Source organism: Filicampus tigris, chromosome 11, assembly GCF_054856515.1.
Source record: "Filicampus tigris isolate MCC_2025a chromosome 11, RoL_Ftig_1.0, whole genome shotgun sequence".
Classification (NCBI taxonomy): domain Eukaryota; kingdom Metazoa; phylum Chordata; class Actinopteri; order Syngnathiformes; family Syngnathidae; genus Filicampus; species Filicampus tigris.
The window spans coordinates 11754535-11772112 of record NC_141227.1 but is presented as its reverse complement, the minus strand read 5'-3'; the positions used below and the strand labels follow the sequence as shown (position 1 = coordinate 11772112).

The following is a 17578-nucleotide window of genomic DNA, read 5'->3' as shown; positions in this document are numbered from 1 at the left end:
GCGCCGCCTGCACCCCTGCTGCAAGTCAGTTCGATGCAATACTCACAATTACAATGTCAAGCGTGCAGTGTTTTCGCCACTACCCTCCCAAATCATGAAACACTTTTGGTAAAAAGTAAGTTCGAGTCCATTACAATGTGTCTTTTGAAATTAACCAACAGTAATTAGGAAAGTAACATTTTGAAATAGATTTTTGTAAATTAGAACCTACTTGTTTTATCTTGAATTTGTAGTTAACGAAGCTCGCCCAAGCAAGCACGGAGGACATAAACGTAAACGTAACGGAGACGTAAACTCCACCCAGAAAGGCCGCAGCCGACCTTTGAACACCGAATCTCAGAACTGTGAGACGGACGTGCTACAGCCACTGTTGCTGCCTTCTTTTGTAAGATTCTTGATAATGAAATGAGCAGCAAATGTTTGGGTTCACAGCATAAACCAAACCCTCTGCATTATTGTCCTTCTCACTAACTCTCACTAAAGGTGTTCTCGTAAATTATTGCAACATCATTGGCAAAATTATGATACATGTGCATTTTGTGTCCTATTTTGTAAAGTAAAAAAAAAAATCCAAATAGAGCAGTAGAGCCATGCAGGCAAACAACCACTGTTACATAATGTCAGATATACTGTAGATGACAGGCGAGAGAAGTGTAAGATGAATGCCTCTCATGTCCTAATGGCGACTTTGCAGTAAAATCCAAACAAAGATGTTGAGAACGGCGAGTTATAAACAACGATGTCATCTTTTCTCCGGGGCCTGTGCGTCTCCTTTGGGTGTGTTCATTTACTCTAGTCTGACAGTCACTCTTACAAGGCAGCTACTTTAATGATGTGCTCTGATTTGTATTTCCATTAACCCAAATTATGTACTTATCTCACATTTGTCCTAATGGATCACGGTGCACGGTGACGTCTATTGACGTCACAGTGAGATGATCCGCAATGCAGTCGCATGCAAATGTGTCCGCGCCGGGCTTTGTGTAAATGTGGCGCTTCTTCTTCTTCTTTAATGACTGCATTTTCAGACAAATAAAGGGCCAAGCGCAAGAGTGATCTGCCGCTTGAATGTCGAGCTAGTTACGAGCCAAGCTGTGAAGATGTGCATAGCTCCCTCAGCCCCCCCAGGGACCCTGTATTTTCATGGGCCTGCCTCTGACGTCAATGCGCCGGCTGTCCTGTGGATTGTCAGAACAGACTATTCAGTTGGGGGGAGGGGACTGCAAGTCACTGTGGTGTGTGTGCATGTGTGTTCTGCATGTGATGTGTGAGCGTGTGCCTGTGTGCCTCTGTAAATGTGACCATGCACCTCTGTGTGTGCGTGTGTGTTCATGTTTCTATGCTTGCATGTGATCTGTAAATGTTTCACTAACATCTCAGGCCCGTGTGCGCAAGTATATATAGTGCACAAAAAAGCGCCAAGATTTTCCTTGAATTGGAAATGTGCTTAAGTGGATAAGGTCCGTAATAAGGGGTTAGGGGGCAAATGTGAGTGTGTGAACAAGCGCTCATGTCTGCGGATGCCGGGAGACAGCGGTTGCAGTCATCAGGAGGATGTTTGTTCAAAAACAGCCAAGAGGACAGAATGTTTCATCATGGCCGCCGAGCACTTTGAGTCAGATGGTGATCGCACTGGGGACACGAGCGCATCGACGGCCATAGGAGCTACTCTGTACATATGTCAGACAGACAAACAGACATACTGTGGCTAGATGATGATGTAACACATTATAATACTGTATAACACCGCATTAATGTACGGACTTGCTTTGGCCCTGTTTGGAGCGCTGCGGATAAGAACGGCTTCACTTCGGGGTCAGACCGAGAGTTGTGGCATCCCTTGTGATCTCCCACATTTCCCTTTAGGTTATTCATCCAGAACCGTTTCGCATAAGCTTATAAACGCCCAGTCACAAATATAGCAGGGAACATTTTAAGGCATTTGTTTTCTATTTTAATCCAATGACTAAGCTACTTGAAAGCCTGAAAGAGCTCTTCATCCACATTTTTGAAATCGATATCCTGCTTTGAGTGACTGTGGTTTTCTCATCTGACTTCAACGTAGACAACGTAAAGTTTAATTGCCATTCCGTGTCAGTGTGAACGTAATTGTGAACGGGTGTGTGTCAATGTACCCTGTGAATGACTATGACTATGTTTACATGCAGCTAATAAACCTTTTAAAACCCGGATATTGGCAGTATTCAGGTTTTTAAAAGCCATGTAAATGTGCGCAATAACCCAAGTATGCCCTTATTTGGGTTTTTTTTAATTCCGGATATCAAGCTTGGGTTACACCCTTTCCAACCTGAATATGCATGCATGTATATCGGAATATCTCGAATACATGGGACACTCAACTGCTCAACCGCAAGGAATCTTGGTCTTTGTTTTCCAGGAAGTGCTTGTATGTGCGCTGTTTGGCACGCAACCCACCGTAAATACACGTTTAGTGATAAACAAAACATAGCGAAAGCTAACGTAAGTACGATGCCACACTTTTAAAGCGAGGAGGAAACCGTCTGCTTCATTCGTGCGGTGAGTGACATGAATGTAATGTGTTTTATTAATGGAAGCAAGTAACAAGCGGCGGTGACGTGTAATTGTGTCATGACGTCCGTGCGTCGCCATTTCAATCGGGTTATTTAAATGTGGGGAAACTCTGTCCGCTCCAGCCATGTAAACGGGTTATTCCGAATGACTCAGAAATCGGAATTTTGATTTTAACCTCCTAAAATAACATCGTGTTTTTTTTTTGCAAAAAATATTTTCATTGCAAAATAACACCATCAAATCTGAAAACGTATTGCATTATAACACTAAAATTTTGCAATAATATGCAATAGTATTGCGTTATAATGCAATCGGTCGTACTGCCAGAAATGTTTTAAAAGGACCAAGATGGACATGGTCATAGGACGATTATTTTTATGCGTAAGGACAGGGGGAAGATGACGGAAGGGTGCCCAGGTCGCAGATGGAGGGCGGATGTCGGACCAGCAAAATAGGGTAAAGTACCCATCAAAAAAAGGACTCTACAGTGTTGTAGGCAGCAGTAAAGGCAGCTCCGTGGTAACGCAGAAGAGAGGTCTTTCTTTTTAAAAGTACTCAACACGTCAGTCGGTACTTGACACAGTTAGGGACGGTTACACGGAAGGACAAAAATCCACTTCTGCCTTTGCTTAGTTCGTCCTTTTTAAAAAACTTCTCGTCCTCCATCCTCTGTCTCGAAAATGGGCGTCTGCCCGGGACGTTCGGACGGAATGCCCATCTCTGTTTAATTGTTGATTCCATTCATTAAGAAACAAAAAAGTATTTTCCCCACATGTTAAATCACGTATTGACTGTGGCTAATCACATTTTTGGGGAAGCTGAGTTTATTTTCACTGACCACATGCAAGTCTGATTACCGTACTTTCTCGAGAATAACATGTACCTCTGTATTTTACGGCCCTCAAAATCTCCCTTCAAAGGCTTTTTTTTCTATGAACTCATAAATAATACGCTCCCCGATTTGATACTTGTTATCTTCTCCGTCAGTACCTTCAACTATAGACCGTAGTACCTGGCAAATGTTGTCATGCTCATTAAACTGAAGGCCTTATTCCATCCTTCAGCAGCACACAGATGATAGTGGCCCTAGCACAATGCAAATTTATGGCGTCTAATGCTCCTGCTTGATTATGAGTGTGATGGGCATTGCTTTTCGCCTCTCGTGCATTTGCGCACTCCTCTTAGCTTCTTCCAGGTTCTTTGCGTCAACCACAGCAGAGTGCACACATTACAGCTGTCTTAGGCTATGATAGTAACATAGTAGGCATGCTCAAAAATTCAAGTATTCTCCTCAGCATGAAGTAATTTGTTTTATTCGTGATGTATCAATTGCCTCCCAGTTTTAGTTTGCTGTCAAACTAAACACGAAACAAAAATAATTACATTGTGTATTTAAAACAATCACATCAGTTGTGTCCACTAGCTTAATGCTAACAAACTAAATACAAAATGTCACAGACAAGCTAAAGAGTTGCATCAATCCGCCGCTGTTATAATTCTTTAAATATTACTTGAGAAGTTGTACTGATATTTGAACACAAATTATGCAACAACACATGTGTACAGACAATATAACAATGCTCACAGGCATATAGCTTTTATCCTCTGCAAAACATGACTACGGTAATATTGCTGCAGCTTACTGGGTCACTTAGTTGTGAAACTCTTCTTAGTTTGTGTCTGTGTGCCTGGCCAAGTGGCGCACACCAGAAGGAGCACAAGGTCTGGAACAGATAATTGCATTTCCATTAAATTTGTATGAGAAAAGAAGATCTGAGACACAATTGTTTTGTGTTAAGAATGTGGTCACTTAACGAATTAAACTTGCCACTCGCTTTTGCTTGTAAAGACATTTTTTTCTATTAGTCCTCATATTGGATCTTATTTTATTTCACATTTTCAATGTACTGAACACACGCTATTAATATTTCGTGTGCATGGCTTTTTTTGCCAAACCTATGGTGGAATGTGGCAAATTTAAGTTAAGTTTGCCAAACGTCAGCATTAATAAAAAGAGGGAAAGAGTCAAAGCAAGATGTTTGTACCTTTTTGCACTGCTTCCCCCAGTAGAAGTGAAAAGCGACAGAATGTGTCAGAAAGAATTCATTATGTTCTACAGTACGTGACCTCTGAATGGACCAGCTGCTGGAGAGTGTAGGAATGCCAGTGATTGATAGCGCACATGCTGACGTAACCCGCCGCCGCTCCCACACCTTCCTCTCCGACTCTCGATATGATCAGAATGTAGCGCTGCGGCACAGAGGGTTTATGCTGGATCATGTTGCCTGACCACTCTGGTGAGCTGCTGAGGTGCACTCAGTGCTAATAAGTCAAGTGCACATCTTTGAATGCCGGGGTAGATAGGGAGCTCTCTTCATTTTGGACACCTGGACTTCTTCACTGATTATTACAATGGAAACAGAGACGGGCTACTGTATATTTCACCTCAACTCGGTCTTTACTATAGTACCTTTAAAATTGTTCTTTAATATTTATTAGAAGTAGTAAAGACAAATAAAGTTGTTGGCACCAGTTGATATGCATGCAACAAAATGATTAAACCCTCTTTCAGTTCTGATGTTTTACTCATGAGGCCATCAGAAAACAATCATATAGTGTAGAGATCAAGTAATTAATTTTTAGTTTTGTATTAACCTTCAAATGTTTTGAAATAGAGATCAAGTAATCTATTGTTATTTTCCAAATATTAAGTTTGTATTTTTTTCGTTTGTTTTCCCCCAATTACTTCTATCTTAAAAATACAATATTCTTTAAATGAATTATTTTAATAATGAAACGTTAAATAAAAATATCAAACCAAGTCGTGTTAATATTCTTCGGAGAGCGAAAAATGTTAAACGTAATAAAAAACTCCTTTCCTGTTTGCAGCCATGCCATTTTACCTAAGTTGCTTCAAGATTATCAATAATTAATTCCACAAATACTACCATCACTTTGTAATATATATGAAAAGTAATAGATTATTATGTCCATTCCTACTCTGGTTCATAGCACCTGCCACTCTAAGATATTATGAAGGTCTTCCCTCCTTGGCATTGTGTCAACACAACGGTGCAGGCACACAAACAGTAGCTTCAACGTCCACATTTAGAGAGAGATTCACACTTTAACTTCACACACATTTAGGCTTAGTTGGCAATAGTATTTTGTCCTAATATGTAAAAAATAGGGACTGGAAAGAGGGGATTGGTCATTCTATACCACCTGACTGTTTGTAGGTGACATATGGGTACCTTTGGAAGTTCCATGTGTCTGATGTCACACACATACCTAATTCAATATTAAAATGGATGAAACTCAAGCATGGCGGGGCCAGAAGAAGGTCCAAGGCAGTTTTGAGTTGAAAATAATCCAGAGCAAAAGTCTCACGTCTGGTTCATGACAACAACATAGTAAATAATAATAATAATAATAATAATAATAGTAATAATGATGATGATAATAATAATAATAATAATAATAATAATAATAATAATAATAATAATAATAATAATAATAATAATAATAATAATAATAATTTTCTTTTACTTACCAACGCGTCTTTTGAATACCCTCGATTATGATATGTGGTTCACTAACCAATACTTCTTTTGGTAAGTAATGCGACATTAATAGTGTAGTAGATGTACACGTCCTTGGAGTGGTTTTTTATGCTTACACTGCTTTAAGTTCCACAACATCTATTTCACATTCTGATATAGCTGATTTTCTACCGAGAGTAAATATCGATTACTGCAGAAACCTTTTGTGACATCATCATTGTAGTTGGCAGAATACCGCAATAATATTAAATCATGCAATAAAAGTACCGGCACTGCACGATTTAATATTTGATTGCGTAAGCAAGCGGTCACCAACATGGCGCCCGCGGGCAACAGGTAGCCCCCAAGGACCACATGACTAGCAGGACTGTTCTAGAGGTAGCTCACCAATGATGGGAAATTGTGATTTCCTGGTAATGTTGCAGAAGTGATCATATCAAAATGTAAACACTTGCAGAAATGTATAGAAATAGAGTTGCGTATTAATATTTACTGTATCTTAACTCAACTTTATTTATAGAGTACTTTAAAATCAACCATCGCTGCATCAGTGTCCTACCTCGTTAAATCATTTGAATGATGAGATACTACGATTGATGGCTGTAATTTTATTAAACTGAATTGTGCAGTCAGGTCTGTAGGAATGTCCTTGTGCCAATACAATACTGTCATTTATATGAAAGTGCAACAGCTTTGGGAGTTGCACAAGCCCTTTAGTGAAGCTGTAACGCACAAACAAATGTAATTCACGTCACACAAGAGAACTTTACGGAATCTCTTGGTAGATAAGAGACAAATAAGACCTTGGTATATGGAATATTTTGACTAATGCGCCACACACTCTCATGCCATCCACTGAATGTCTCATACAGCCAAAAGCTGGATTTGCACTGCAGGTTGTGCGCAATTCCAATTTAGTACCATACTCTTCAGTTGGCTTGGACTCACTTGGTTTAGATGCGTGTAACCTCTCCAATACCTTGCCAGTTGCCATTATTTTCCTTAGTTAATGTTTTATGCATCGCTTATGTATTGTGTTTAGACCAATGGTCTAGTCTTTCACTGTAGTTTACATTTGCAGCAGTTGCATGTTTGCATGTTTAATGTGAATATTCGTGTTGTTTGGATAAACCTCACTGATGAATGTATTTCAATATCGTCAGGCTTGCATTGACACGGTATATCAGATCTGTTCATTTTTTCCCGTTACCCTCCCAGAATAAACATTTGAGCTGAGCCAAACAGGCTATCGCACTTGATTTTTTGGTGATTTAATCAAGAAAATTTGGTTCGAATCATGCACTTTGGTTGCACATATGCACTAGTCTTTGATTGATGTGAAAACGCCCCCCCCCCCCCCCCGATACATACTAAAAAACCCACAAAGAGCGATAAGATAACGTCATAGTTTAGCTAGCATTACGAAGACTGTTTTGGGACCAATAAAATCTGTGTGATTGTGAACATGCAGCTATAACTAGGGGTGGGATGGTATTTGAAAATTATCCAAACTGTTTGTTTCGACCAGGAGCGGAGCCATGGGTGGGCCTGGGTGCATGTGTACAGGCCCACCCAGATTGACAGACTGCCCACGCAATGAGCCCATGTTGTTTTGTTGTTATTTTATTTTATTGAATATTAAGAATGACATCATTGTCGTTATCTGAGGAGGATCTGAACTTCTTATTATTTAGTTTGTCATTTTATTTGAATATAGGATATTTCGGGACATGAGGATTGTGCTCAGTGAGAGAAATATTGAGGCCCACCTTGATTTTTCCGGTCCCATTAGTCATGTTCTGGCTCCGCCACTGGTTTCGACTGTTTTGACCCATTTAGTAACGAGGTGAAGGGATAGTAGCAGTAAACTGAAATAAACTGAAGAACAGTAAGAACATGAAAACGTCACACACTGTGGCCCTATAGTCAAGATACTTCTCGGCTGAGTCCGCCGATAGTGTAGTGGTACCCACGCCTGAGTTGTGTGCGGGCAGCGTGGGATCGATTCCCGCTCAGTGACAGTGTCTATGTGTGCCCTGCGACTGGCTGGCGACCAGTTCGGGGTGTAGTCTGCCTTCGCCCATTGACGGCTGGGATAGGCTCCAGCAACTACCCGCGACCCTATATAGGATAAGCGGTTTGGAAGATGACATGACATGACTTCTCGGCTGTGGGGCAGATGTGCTGACCGCTATATAGGTGATCGTGCTGCATATGTCCAATAATTTGGTGACCATTTGTAGTTACAGCACTGGGCGCTACACCAGGGCGAGGGGGTGTTATAGCCCCGTCAGAAATCTGTGTAGCCCCAGATAAGCCTATCCAGCATTTTATTTGATATTCTAAAATATCTTTACAAATGATTGTAGCCCCCATATGTATCAGTCAAGCCCCCCTTTAGAAACTGGAGATTAGAAAAAAAATCCTGGAGCTGTCCCTGAGTTACAGTATGAATCCTCTCAACCACCAACATTGCACCATCCAGTTTCATTACCGTTTTTCCTAATCGTCAACAATGTAGTGACACTGAGCTAATAAGGAGCCAAAAAAGGGCGCATGTGTCATTTTATTGTGAAACCAAATAATCGGAAAACGTTTGCTTTTGCCCGACTTGACAGCACGCTCTTTCTCTCTTCCCCTCTCCGCGTGCGCGAGTGTGCGTGAGAGTGTATGCGTGCGTGTGCACGTATTTGATTGCGCTCGCTTCCTCCGCCGCCGCCCCTGCTCGCCCAGTCTTCTGCTGCACATCCACGGCGGAGCTAGACGCCGAGGAGGCGGACGGACTGGAGCTACACCTCGGCCAGCGGTGCTGGGTGGAGGTGCGGTGGCGGAGGTGGTGGGGGGCAGCACACGACCCTCTTCGCCCTTCCCAAAATTGAGGACCCATCTTGTCCTGGAGTAGTTTTTCCCTAGTTTTCTTTTTTAATTATAATATTTTGTTGTGGTTGGTTTAGCGCACTTTTCTCCGCGGCTCCTCTCTCAGTTTGCGCTCACTATCCGACATGGAAGATGGTCCGTCTTCGACAAGCTGTTTCAGAAGGTTAACGGACTGCTTCCTGGGTGCAAGTAGGTACACTTTTATTTTTTAAGAGATAGTAAATTATAAAGATGATGCCCAAGTCTTGGAGCTCATAGCGCGCAGCAACAGTTCCGTGCGAACGCCTCGACATTTTGACGTCTTGTCTCCTCATGTGAGCCCACTTAAGTTTATGAATGACACATTGATGGCTCCTCCACGGGTGGGGACCTGGAAGCAAACTGATTCGCTGCTTGTATAGCGTGTGCGGTCCGGTTTAATAAAACATGCAGCGTGTTGGTTGTGAGTCACGCTGAGGACCATGAGCAACCAACCAACCAAACTACCAAGAAATGCCAAATAACGCTTTATTTCCATTTAAATATTAGTAACATCCGTTTTTTTGATAAGAGTTGAATACCAGATTCCATGTATAGTATTGAAAGACATTTAGCAAATAAATTCAGAGCAGGTACCGGCCCATGACTCCCAAAGGACCCTGAGAAAAAATAAAATTGTGGTTGTCAATAATTACTATTATTGAACATTCATACATATACTAGCTATTGCAGAATTGTTACACTACAAGGGCGGACTGGCATTAATTTACACACCATTGATAGTGTTAAAGCACCGAGAGGGATAGTGAATATGTATCAGCTAAAAGTAACAAAAACTATACCAGTGCAGTATTCTGTATTTAGTGTAAATGTGTCATCTGGTTGATAGTTTTTGGTTTACAAAAACCACAACACGCAACAATAATGTGTAATGCAAGAACAACAAGAAAGGGTGGCAAAAAGTAAAACTACTTAGATTTATAAAAAAATACCTTAAAATAAAAAATAAAATGTCAATCAAACACCTAAATAATGGTGTCACTGAAAAGAGTGCTGTAAAAAAAAGTGCTGAAAGTAAAATGCTGAAATATTATGTCTTAAAACTAAAATATGCAAAAGCTTTAGTAAATAAAAATAAAACAAATCAAATAAATTATGCGTTAATCCAAACATTTAACTTTTTTCGTCACTTCCTCAATACCCAAAGCTCCTTTGACTGTTGATTGTTCTTGAGTGGTCACAGGGCCCTATAAACAGGTGTTTCGTTTGTCCTGTATAAAGTCATTTAACCTTTTATATGTAATCACAAAATCAAGTAACTATGAATATGTTATTTAACTACCCCAGAATGTGCCATGAAAACAGTTTCCTTGTAAAATTAGCACCACATGGTTATTATCTTGTGTAACTCTTTAACGTCTCTTAAAAGTCACCAGTTTTCCCCCGCAGATACGCTCGCATCTCCTCAGAGAGCTTCTCGGAATGAAATGCTCTGTGTTTGATCTCCTACTATGTGTCGCTCCGCAGTACAGTCTACTGCGAGGATAACATTGTCTTCGATAGTATTTCCGATTAGCTTGCGCGCATTCTATCACGCCACATGAGATATTCAGTGAGTCCGGTGACCTTTAGGGAAGGTGCATTTCTTGGAATGTGAGTGATGGCAAAGCACACATACAAAAACATGCTGTTTGGGTATTCATTTCAAGTATATAATACTTCATTTTATTTTATCATGTTATTGGGTGTCCGATCGTTGCACTATAATAAGTGTCGAAGCTCTTTTTGTTCGGGCTATACTGTATATCTTTTGTTTCCCAATGTTTTGCAGGAATAATATATCGTCTGTGAAGAGTTGATAAGTTACTCTCAATACTTAATGTATGTTACTAGTTTAATATTGTCATTTGAAAGTATTCAGATGTATTGTAAAATTACTATCTTATAATGAGTCAGACTGCCCCTGCATTACTTTTGCCAAAACAACTGCTTTATTCTAAAATATAGTATGACATTAAGAGAACAATGGCCTTGAACAAGACAGCGAATTAGGAAAATACACCACTTTCCACTTTGTTAAAACTGTTTTTTTATTTTTGGGAGAAAGTGTGACATAAAAACCAATCATTGGTTCTACTATAATGACTAAAAAGTACATGCCTTGTAACAATTTGTGACTGGTCAAAGCAGACAGAGCGTAGAGGAAGTATTTCTATAAAGTTCAAATTTTCTGCAGACGAGTAGGTTTGGTAAGTTCACACAAAACACAAAATAACAAACCCGTTAACACAAGGCTCTGCCAAAGAGAAAGAGAAAATTACAAAACTAAAAGTCTAATTAAAAAGAATAGTGAAGAGTAGTGCACGTCTCCCTGCGCAATTCTTCCCTGTGTCACCTAGGGCAAACAATGAAAAAAACGCATTTTATTTAATTTACCACCACCTACTCATTGGCCAGTCAGGGAGCTTCTTTGATTGGCTACATTCCGTTGACATCACAGTTCATGGAGTAGTCGAGAGTAGTCGACTTCTCACACGCATGAAGATTTTGGCTCGTAAAAATTGAACACGTTTAATATTTAGGATTGTCAACCCTGACTTGTTTTGGACCCTAATATTGCGAGAAATCCACTCTTAACAACCCTCAGACATAAGAATAACTTTATTGGACAATCTTAGACATTCGATAGTCTGGCATTTGACATCTTTGGTCTGGAAGTGTGTACCCGGCCTAATGCTCATACATCACTGGGCAGCAAATGCTTGCAAGTGTTTGTGCAAGTAGTGAAATTTCTTTATCGTCAGTGTTCCTTAAAAGTTGCAAAAGGTTGCAAACGTGTCAGACGTTCGTGAACAGTTTTAACATTGGTAAACTGTTTTTTTTTGTTGCAAATTTGATGCCAACAGCAAAAACTGTGTGCATTTGCAAACACTTGCAAGCTTTCACTGCTTAGTGAGATAGAACCTTAAGAGAGGATGAGGCATCAATGGTGACTAAAAAGTCAACTAATGACAGATATTCAGACATTGCAGGGCGGAACCGAGTTAGAAACCCATGTTACAGAGACAAGAGTAATATGTTCTGATGGAATTGATTGGAATCAGATTATTTTAATATCTCAAGGCAGTTTTTTTTTATAGCTCCAAAATATTGAAATCATCTGTGTTCCACAAAGTTATAATGCATTGCAACTTGTGTTACCGAGATTTTGAATGGATTAAACACTTCCAAATTGTCATTAACATGAATTTACATGACTTCTATGACAATATGATGTGGGATGCGGGAATAAATGCAGTCAGTATTAGTTTGCATGGACATCGTCTCGCAAATAACATAACTGCCGCCTAACTTGTCTTTTGTCTTAAAGACAAAGACAGATATTTACAACACCTGCTTTGAAAAATATAGTATGGAGAGTCATTTTCCTGCAAAAATCTGGTTTTGGCAAAAAAAAAAATGGTTGTGTTAATAATGTGACGATATGTAAAAGTCTTTGGCCACCACTTCCTTTGTTCGTACTGTATATCACCATTAAAAATGTGTAATTTAGAAATAGTAAAACACCAAAGGTAAAAATATTCACCATGACATTAAATGATGTCCCATTACTTTTAGGTTAAAGATATACTGTAAAGTAGCCTATTGTGTTTGTTTTTAGTGTTTTCTTTGAGAAGTACCTATATATCACATAACCATAGCATTGTTAAAACAACAATTCAAATTGTGACACGAGTCTTGCACAGTAGTTACTGTACACAAAGCCATGGCATTGGATACCTCATGTGACAGGCCAGTATGCACAGGTGGGTTGCACTATCTGTGGTTTGTTTGGCAGCAACTAATGGTATGTTTACCATTGTTTGGCCCCTCTGAAATGAGACTTGATGCAAGAGTGGCCAGCTAATGCAGATTCAAATATGTTGACGTCCAGAGACGGGCGTCGTCTAACCGCCACAGAGTTCCCGTCTTCATATTTAAACGACCCACGTGGTCCCAATCCGTCCCTCCTCGGCGACAGCACACACACGCACAGCGTGGTGATCGGTGAGATAAAAACAATATGGCGCACATGTCATTGCGTTTGTGGGACCGCAAGGTACACAACGCTGTTTTATTTTTTATTTTTTCCTTTCCGTGCCACGTGTCTGGATTGCGCCGCCCGCGTCTGACGCGGTACAGGTTAAGTCCGTTCTCGACGCCGATTGGCTGACTCGGACCGAGTGGGAGCACGTGGGTCGTTTGAATATGCAGACGGGAACGCGGTGATGCCCAGCTCTGTTGACGTCACCGCTTGCTCTTGAAACCTCACAACCCCAACGCACAATTACAATCGTTCCAGCTGTTTGTAGTGGCTTGCATGGCTGCATTGTCGGCCAGCCGTGTTCATTTAAGGTCAACCCTAATGTGATCTCTCCGGCATTTTTTTTTGTTCAACCCAATTGGTTTTTCAACAAATTGCTTAACTGGATGAAGAAGGGTGAACATTCTCAGGCAGGAAGTGCTCACTCTGGACATTTCTGGCCCGACCACATAACTTCTCGCTTTCACCAACTTTTTTCCTGACACTTAGTGAAGGTGTAAACATATACTCGGCTTGGTTTTATGGAATGAAAACAAAAGCTTCAGTGAAATGTCAAAAGAGTCAGACACTTGTCCCAGATACGCTCACCGACTGCCCAACGGCTGTATGATCGCTACCACATTGCAATGATGGCCGAACATCAACATAATATCATATTAATTTATAATTGGTGAACAAAATAATCAGTGCCAGCGGACTTTCTTCACCTGTGAGGAGCATTTCCACTTGTTGATGGGGCTTGGAGTTGAAGCGCCGATCGCAAAGAACTCCAGTCATCGGACGTGAGTTAAAGATTTATTTTTGTGTGTCTATTTGATGCCCCATTTGTGCATTCCGTTGCTGTTCAACTCGTAATCTGCACCGTCCCGTAAGCGTTCGGTTATGAGCACGCTATTCTGGTTCAGTTGCTTTTATTGGATTTATTGAAAAATTAATGCAAAAACACGCGCTCCCTCACAGTAGCCTATGGATGAGCCGTGCGCATGTCACTGGCGAAGATCAATTTAAATTCCGGATACACTACTCAAGTTAATTTCACGTTTAAAGTGTGATTTATTTTTTCCAAATGGATCTCTGTGGAATTCAGTCTCATCAAATGATGGATAATGGCACCCATTTGCATTCAAGTTCAGAATAAGGGATGAGACTGATTATTAATTTGCATTTTTATATCTATTTGTTCACATATACTTACAATTGGGAATTTGGGATTTTATTGAACCGAGTGTCATGTGTTGAGGTTTTGATGGGCTTCCGAAGTTTTCAGATTGCAGTGGCTTGTGGTTAGTGGCTATCATAGCATATCAAAAACTGCATGAGCAAAAATGATCAGTACACACTGATGTCCATAAATGTCCTGTTTTGCTTATAACACAAAGACAATTTGTTTTCTTTCATGGAGGACAAACGAAAACAGAACTTATTTACACGTGAGATGCTGAAATCAGTGGATTTGGATTTTTGGTGTGTTTAAAAAATGGTTGCAAAGCTTTTCAATTCCTTTCACTTTTGTGTGCAATACGTTAGGTGACAAGAGCCATGTTTTACTGAATTTTTGTGTTACGTGTAACCATTGGACATTTCATTATCTGGAATTATCCTGCCAGTAACACTTTATTGCCATCGTGTTTTACCTGAACCAGATTTGGACAGTTTGGCTGTTTAGTTCTTTAGCCTCTCCGAAGAGGAGCAGTTAAACACAAGAGGATCGTCATTTGCTTGTAAATGTTGGCTTACTCCTGACCAATTTGTGCCCAGTCTTCTGAAATAACAGCTACATCCCTGAAATTGAGTATGTGCCGCTTGTCTGTGTGTCATTCAACAAAACTCTGTGCAGCTCCGCTTACCTTTGGCTTTGACATGAAAGTGTTTCAGAATCAAGTAGGGGATTTTTGACCAGCCTAGTGTGGTGTATTACAATTTATACAGATTTAACATTTCACTGTAAATTAAATAAATAGTTGACCATTGTATCATTTGTGCACTAGCTTCCAAGTCATGGGCAGAGAAACTCTGTGCCGGAGCGGTTATTATGTAATTTAGCTGAATCGAGATGAAAACGTTTGTAAAATTCAGAATGGCTCACTCACTGACATATTCTTAGAACTTGGCAGATGAAACATTTACAGTGCTTGGTTGTCTAATTTCAAGCCCGGTGGCCGCATAGGAACTTCAGGAAATCAATTATTTGTACGTTTCCCGTAGTATTTTCCCTCTAAAGCGACAAAGGGTATGTACTTATGGTATATTCAAACTTTAAAATGTTTGCCATGGTACACTGGCTTATAAAAAGGAGAACAGCATCTTTCTCATCCCCACCGTGACTCTGGATCAACTACATTGTGGTGTGTTGTTTTTTAATACGGTATTGTTGGACCAACCAGTTCACTTCTCATGTTACGTTAGCACTAGCATCGGGGCCAACATTTGTTTTTGAAATCTTAAGAAGTGCACTGACGTTGCAGAGCATACCATTTTAAAACATAACATTATAATATAAGTTTGTCAGCATGCCCATTAATTGATCTTTATCCAACATATTTTTGTTGTTAAAAATTTTTTTGTACATGTATTTCCATATGTCAGTGTTTTTATTGTTAACGCAAAGAAAGTTATTTTTGTTGAGTAGGCCAGTAAAAATATACATACTTTACATTTGACAGTCACGAAATGAATGGTTTACTCTGACGTAAAAGTATTTGTACTTACTTAAATTCATTTGCTTACATTTAACACCTATAGGGGGAGCCTTGGAGCAAGACCTTTTCTAATGCTTTGAATAGATAATGTTGAAGCCAAAGAAAATAAGCCTGTGGTGCAGTTTGAAAGCTCTTATGTCAAAATCTGTGGAGCGCTGGTTCAGCGCCAGGGCACAGTGCATGATATTAGTGACAAAACAGATGACATTCTCTTCAAGGCATCCTCCATCCATTGACCCCTCTGTCAGCTGGTCAAAGTCTTGGTATCTGAGGGGATGGGAAAAGGCCACAGACGGATGGATTCCCTTCCAAATTGTCCTCATGTTGGAGCTCATCGAAAAACGTGATACAGGAGAAGACACAGGATCTGAGTTCTGTGGTTCTCATTAGCAGCTTCCCATCAGTTCAACATCAGTCCAGATGTGCGGTGACGAACGCGACCCCATCGTCGATGGGGCTCTGGGAAGCGGTGGAGGTGGTGGGAGGGGGGATGTGGTGCTGCAGCATTTACGTCAAACCGCTGGTTTGGATAGAATGCTGACTTTGAGGCATAATGATTGGTGCCATCCTCAGAATTTTCACCAAATGAAGCAAGCTGATGTGAAATTATAATGGTTCACAGTCACACTCACTTTCATGCAGCTGGCGCAGGCTCAATTCTAGTCCAATGGCACGTTCGTAATCGCCCGTGGTTGACAGGCGATCAGTTCAGGATGGAGGCTGCTGTCAGCTGGGTTTAACTCCACTTTTCCTGTAACCGGGGATGAGCAGTATAGAATATGGATGAACTGCAGTTCAATCATAGAGTTAGGTGATGTTCCACTGAATGTGTCTGTCGTGTGTGTCACTGCTTGCCTGCGAGCACACACCAAGATGTCTTATCTACATCTCAGCTTGCCATTTATAGCCCCCTCCCTTTATGTGTATACCTGGGCCAAAGAAGTGGAAATAATGCAAATTACATTTCCATGGAGATCCTCTCTCTCTCTCTCTTTCTCTCTCTCTCTCTCTCTCTCTCTCTCTCTCTCTCTCTCTCTCTCTCTCTCTTTCTCTCTCTCTTCCACCACATGTGTGTCTTGAATGGGGATCACAATATAATAATATATAATATAATACATTGTCATGATTAGGATTTATAGATGATGTTAAGAAAAAAAATCCTTTATCAACTAAATTAGTGTTGAACTAATTGATTCATCAGTATTTATTCTTCTTTTTAAAAATATATATATTTTTTAGTAGTCTCAAGGTGCCTGAATGTTTCCATGGCAGTGTCACATTGAGCAAACTAGTCAGTCACTAGTTGTCATTGCAGAGGATTGAGTCTACTATGTCATATTTTCTTCTTTGGATATGAAAATAGTTGAGACTAGATTAACAGTACCTCTGCAGATTGCAGCCAAATAATATATATGTATATATGTATATATATATATATATATATATATATATATATATATATATATATATATATATATATATATATATATATATATATATATATATATGTCAAGCACCAAAGATGTTGTGAAATTATTTTGGAGTGCTTGAAAATGCAGCAAGATTTTGATTTTGTTGGATCTAAAATTCATTACAAGAGATAACTCAAATTGTTGTACAGCGACGTTTTGTCCCACCCCTAATCAAGAAGCGTGATATTTATCTGCTTAATCTGACAACTTTGAACTGCCTCATATTGATTTAGCAGTGTAGGTCAGAACACACTCTGCAGAGGAGTACAAGAAGTATGTGTGTGCACTCACCTGCATTTGCTCACACATGTACACACTCTCTTCCCGGCTCGATGAATAAATGAGGTGAAA

General features: G+C 40.1%; 1 protein-coding gene across 6 annotated transcripts in view; it reads left to right on the top strand.

The window, feature by feature from the left end:
* pde10a (phosphodiesterase 10A) overlaps positions 1 to 17578 on the top strand; it is a 64333-nt gene that overhangs the window by 10312 nt on the left and 36443 nt on the right. For 2 of the 6 annotated variants that reach the window (XM_086045882.1, XM_086045881.1), the window contains exon 1: positions 8789 to 9182. The exons of the other annotated variants lie outside the window; for them this stretch is intronic. In XM_086045882.1, the coding sequence (XP_085902008.1) occupies positions 9119 to 9182 (64 nt within the window). In that variant the 5' untranslated portion in view covers positions 8789 to 9118. Of the gene's footprint in view, positions 1 to 8788; positions 9183 to 17578 lie in introns of those variants that run through there. 6 annotated transcript variants of the gene reach the window in all.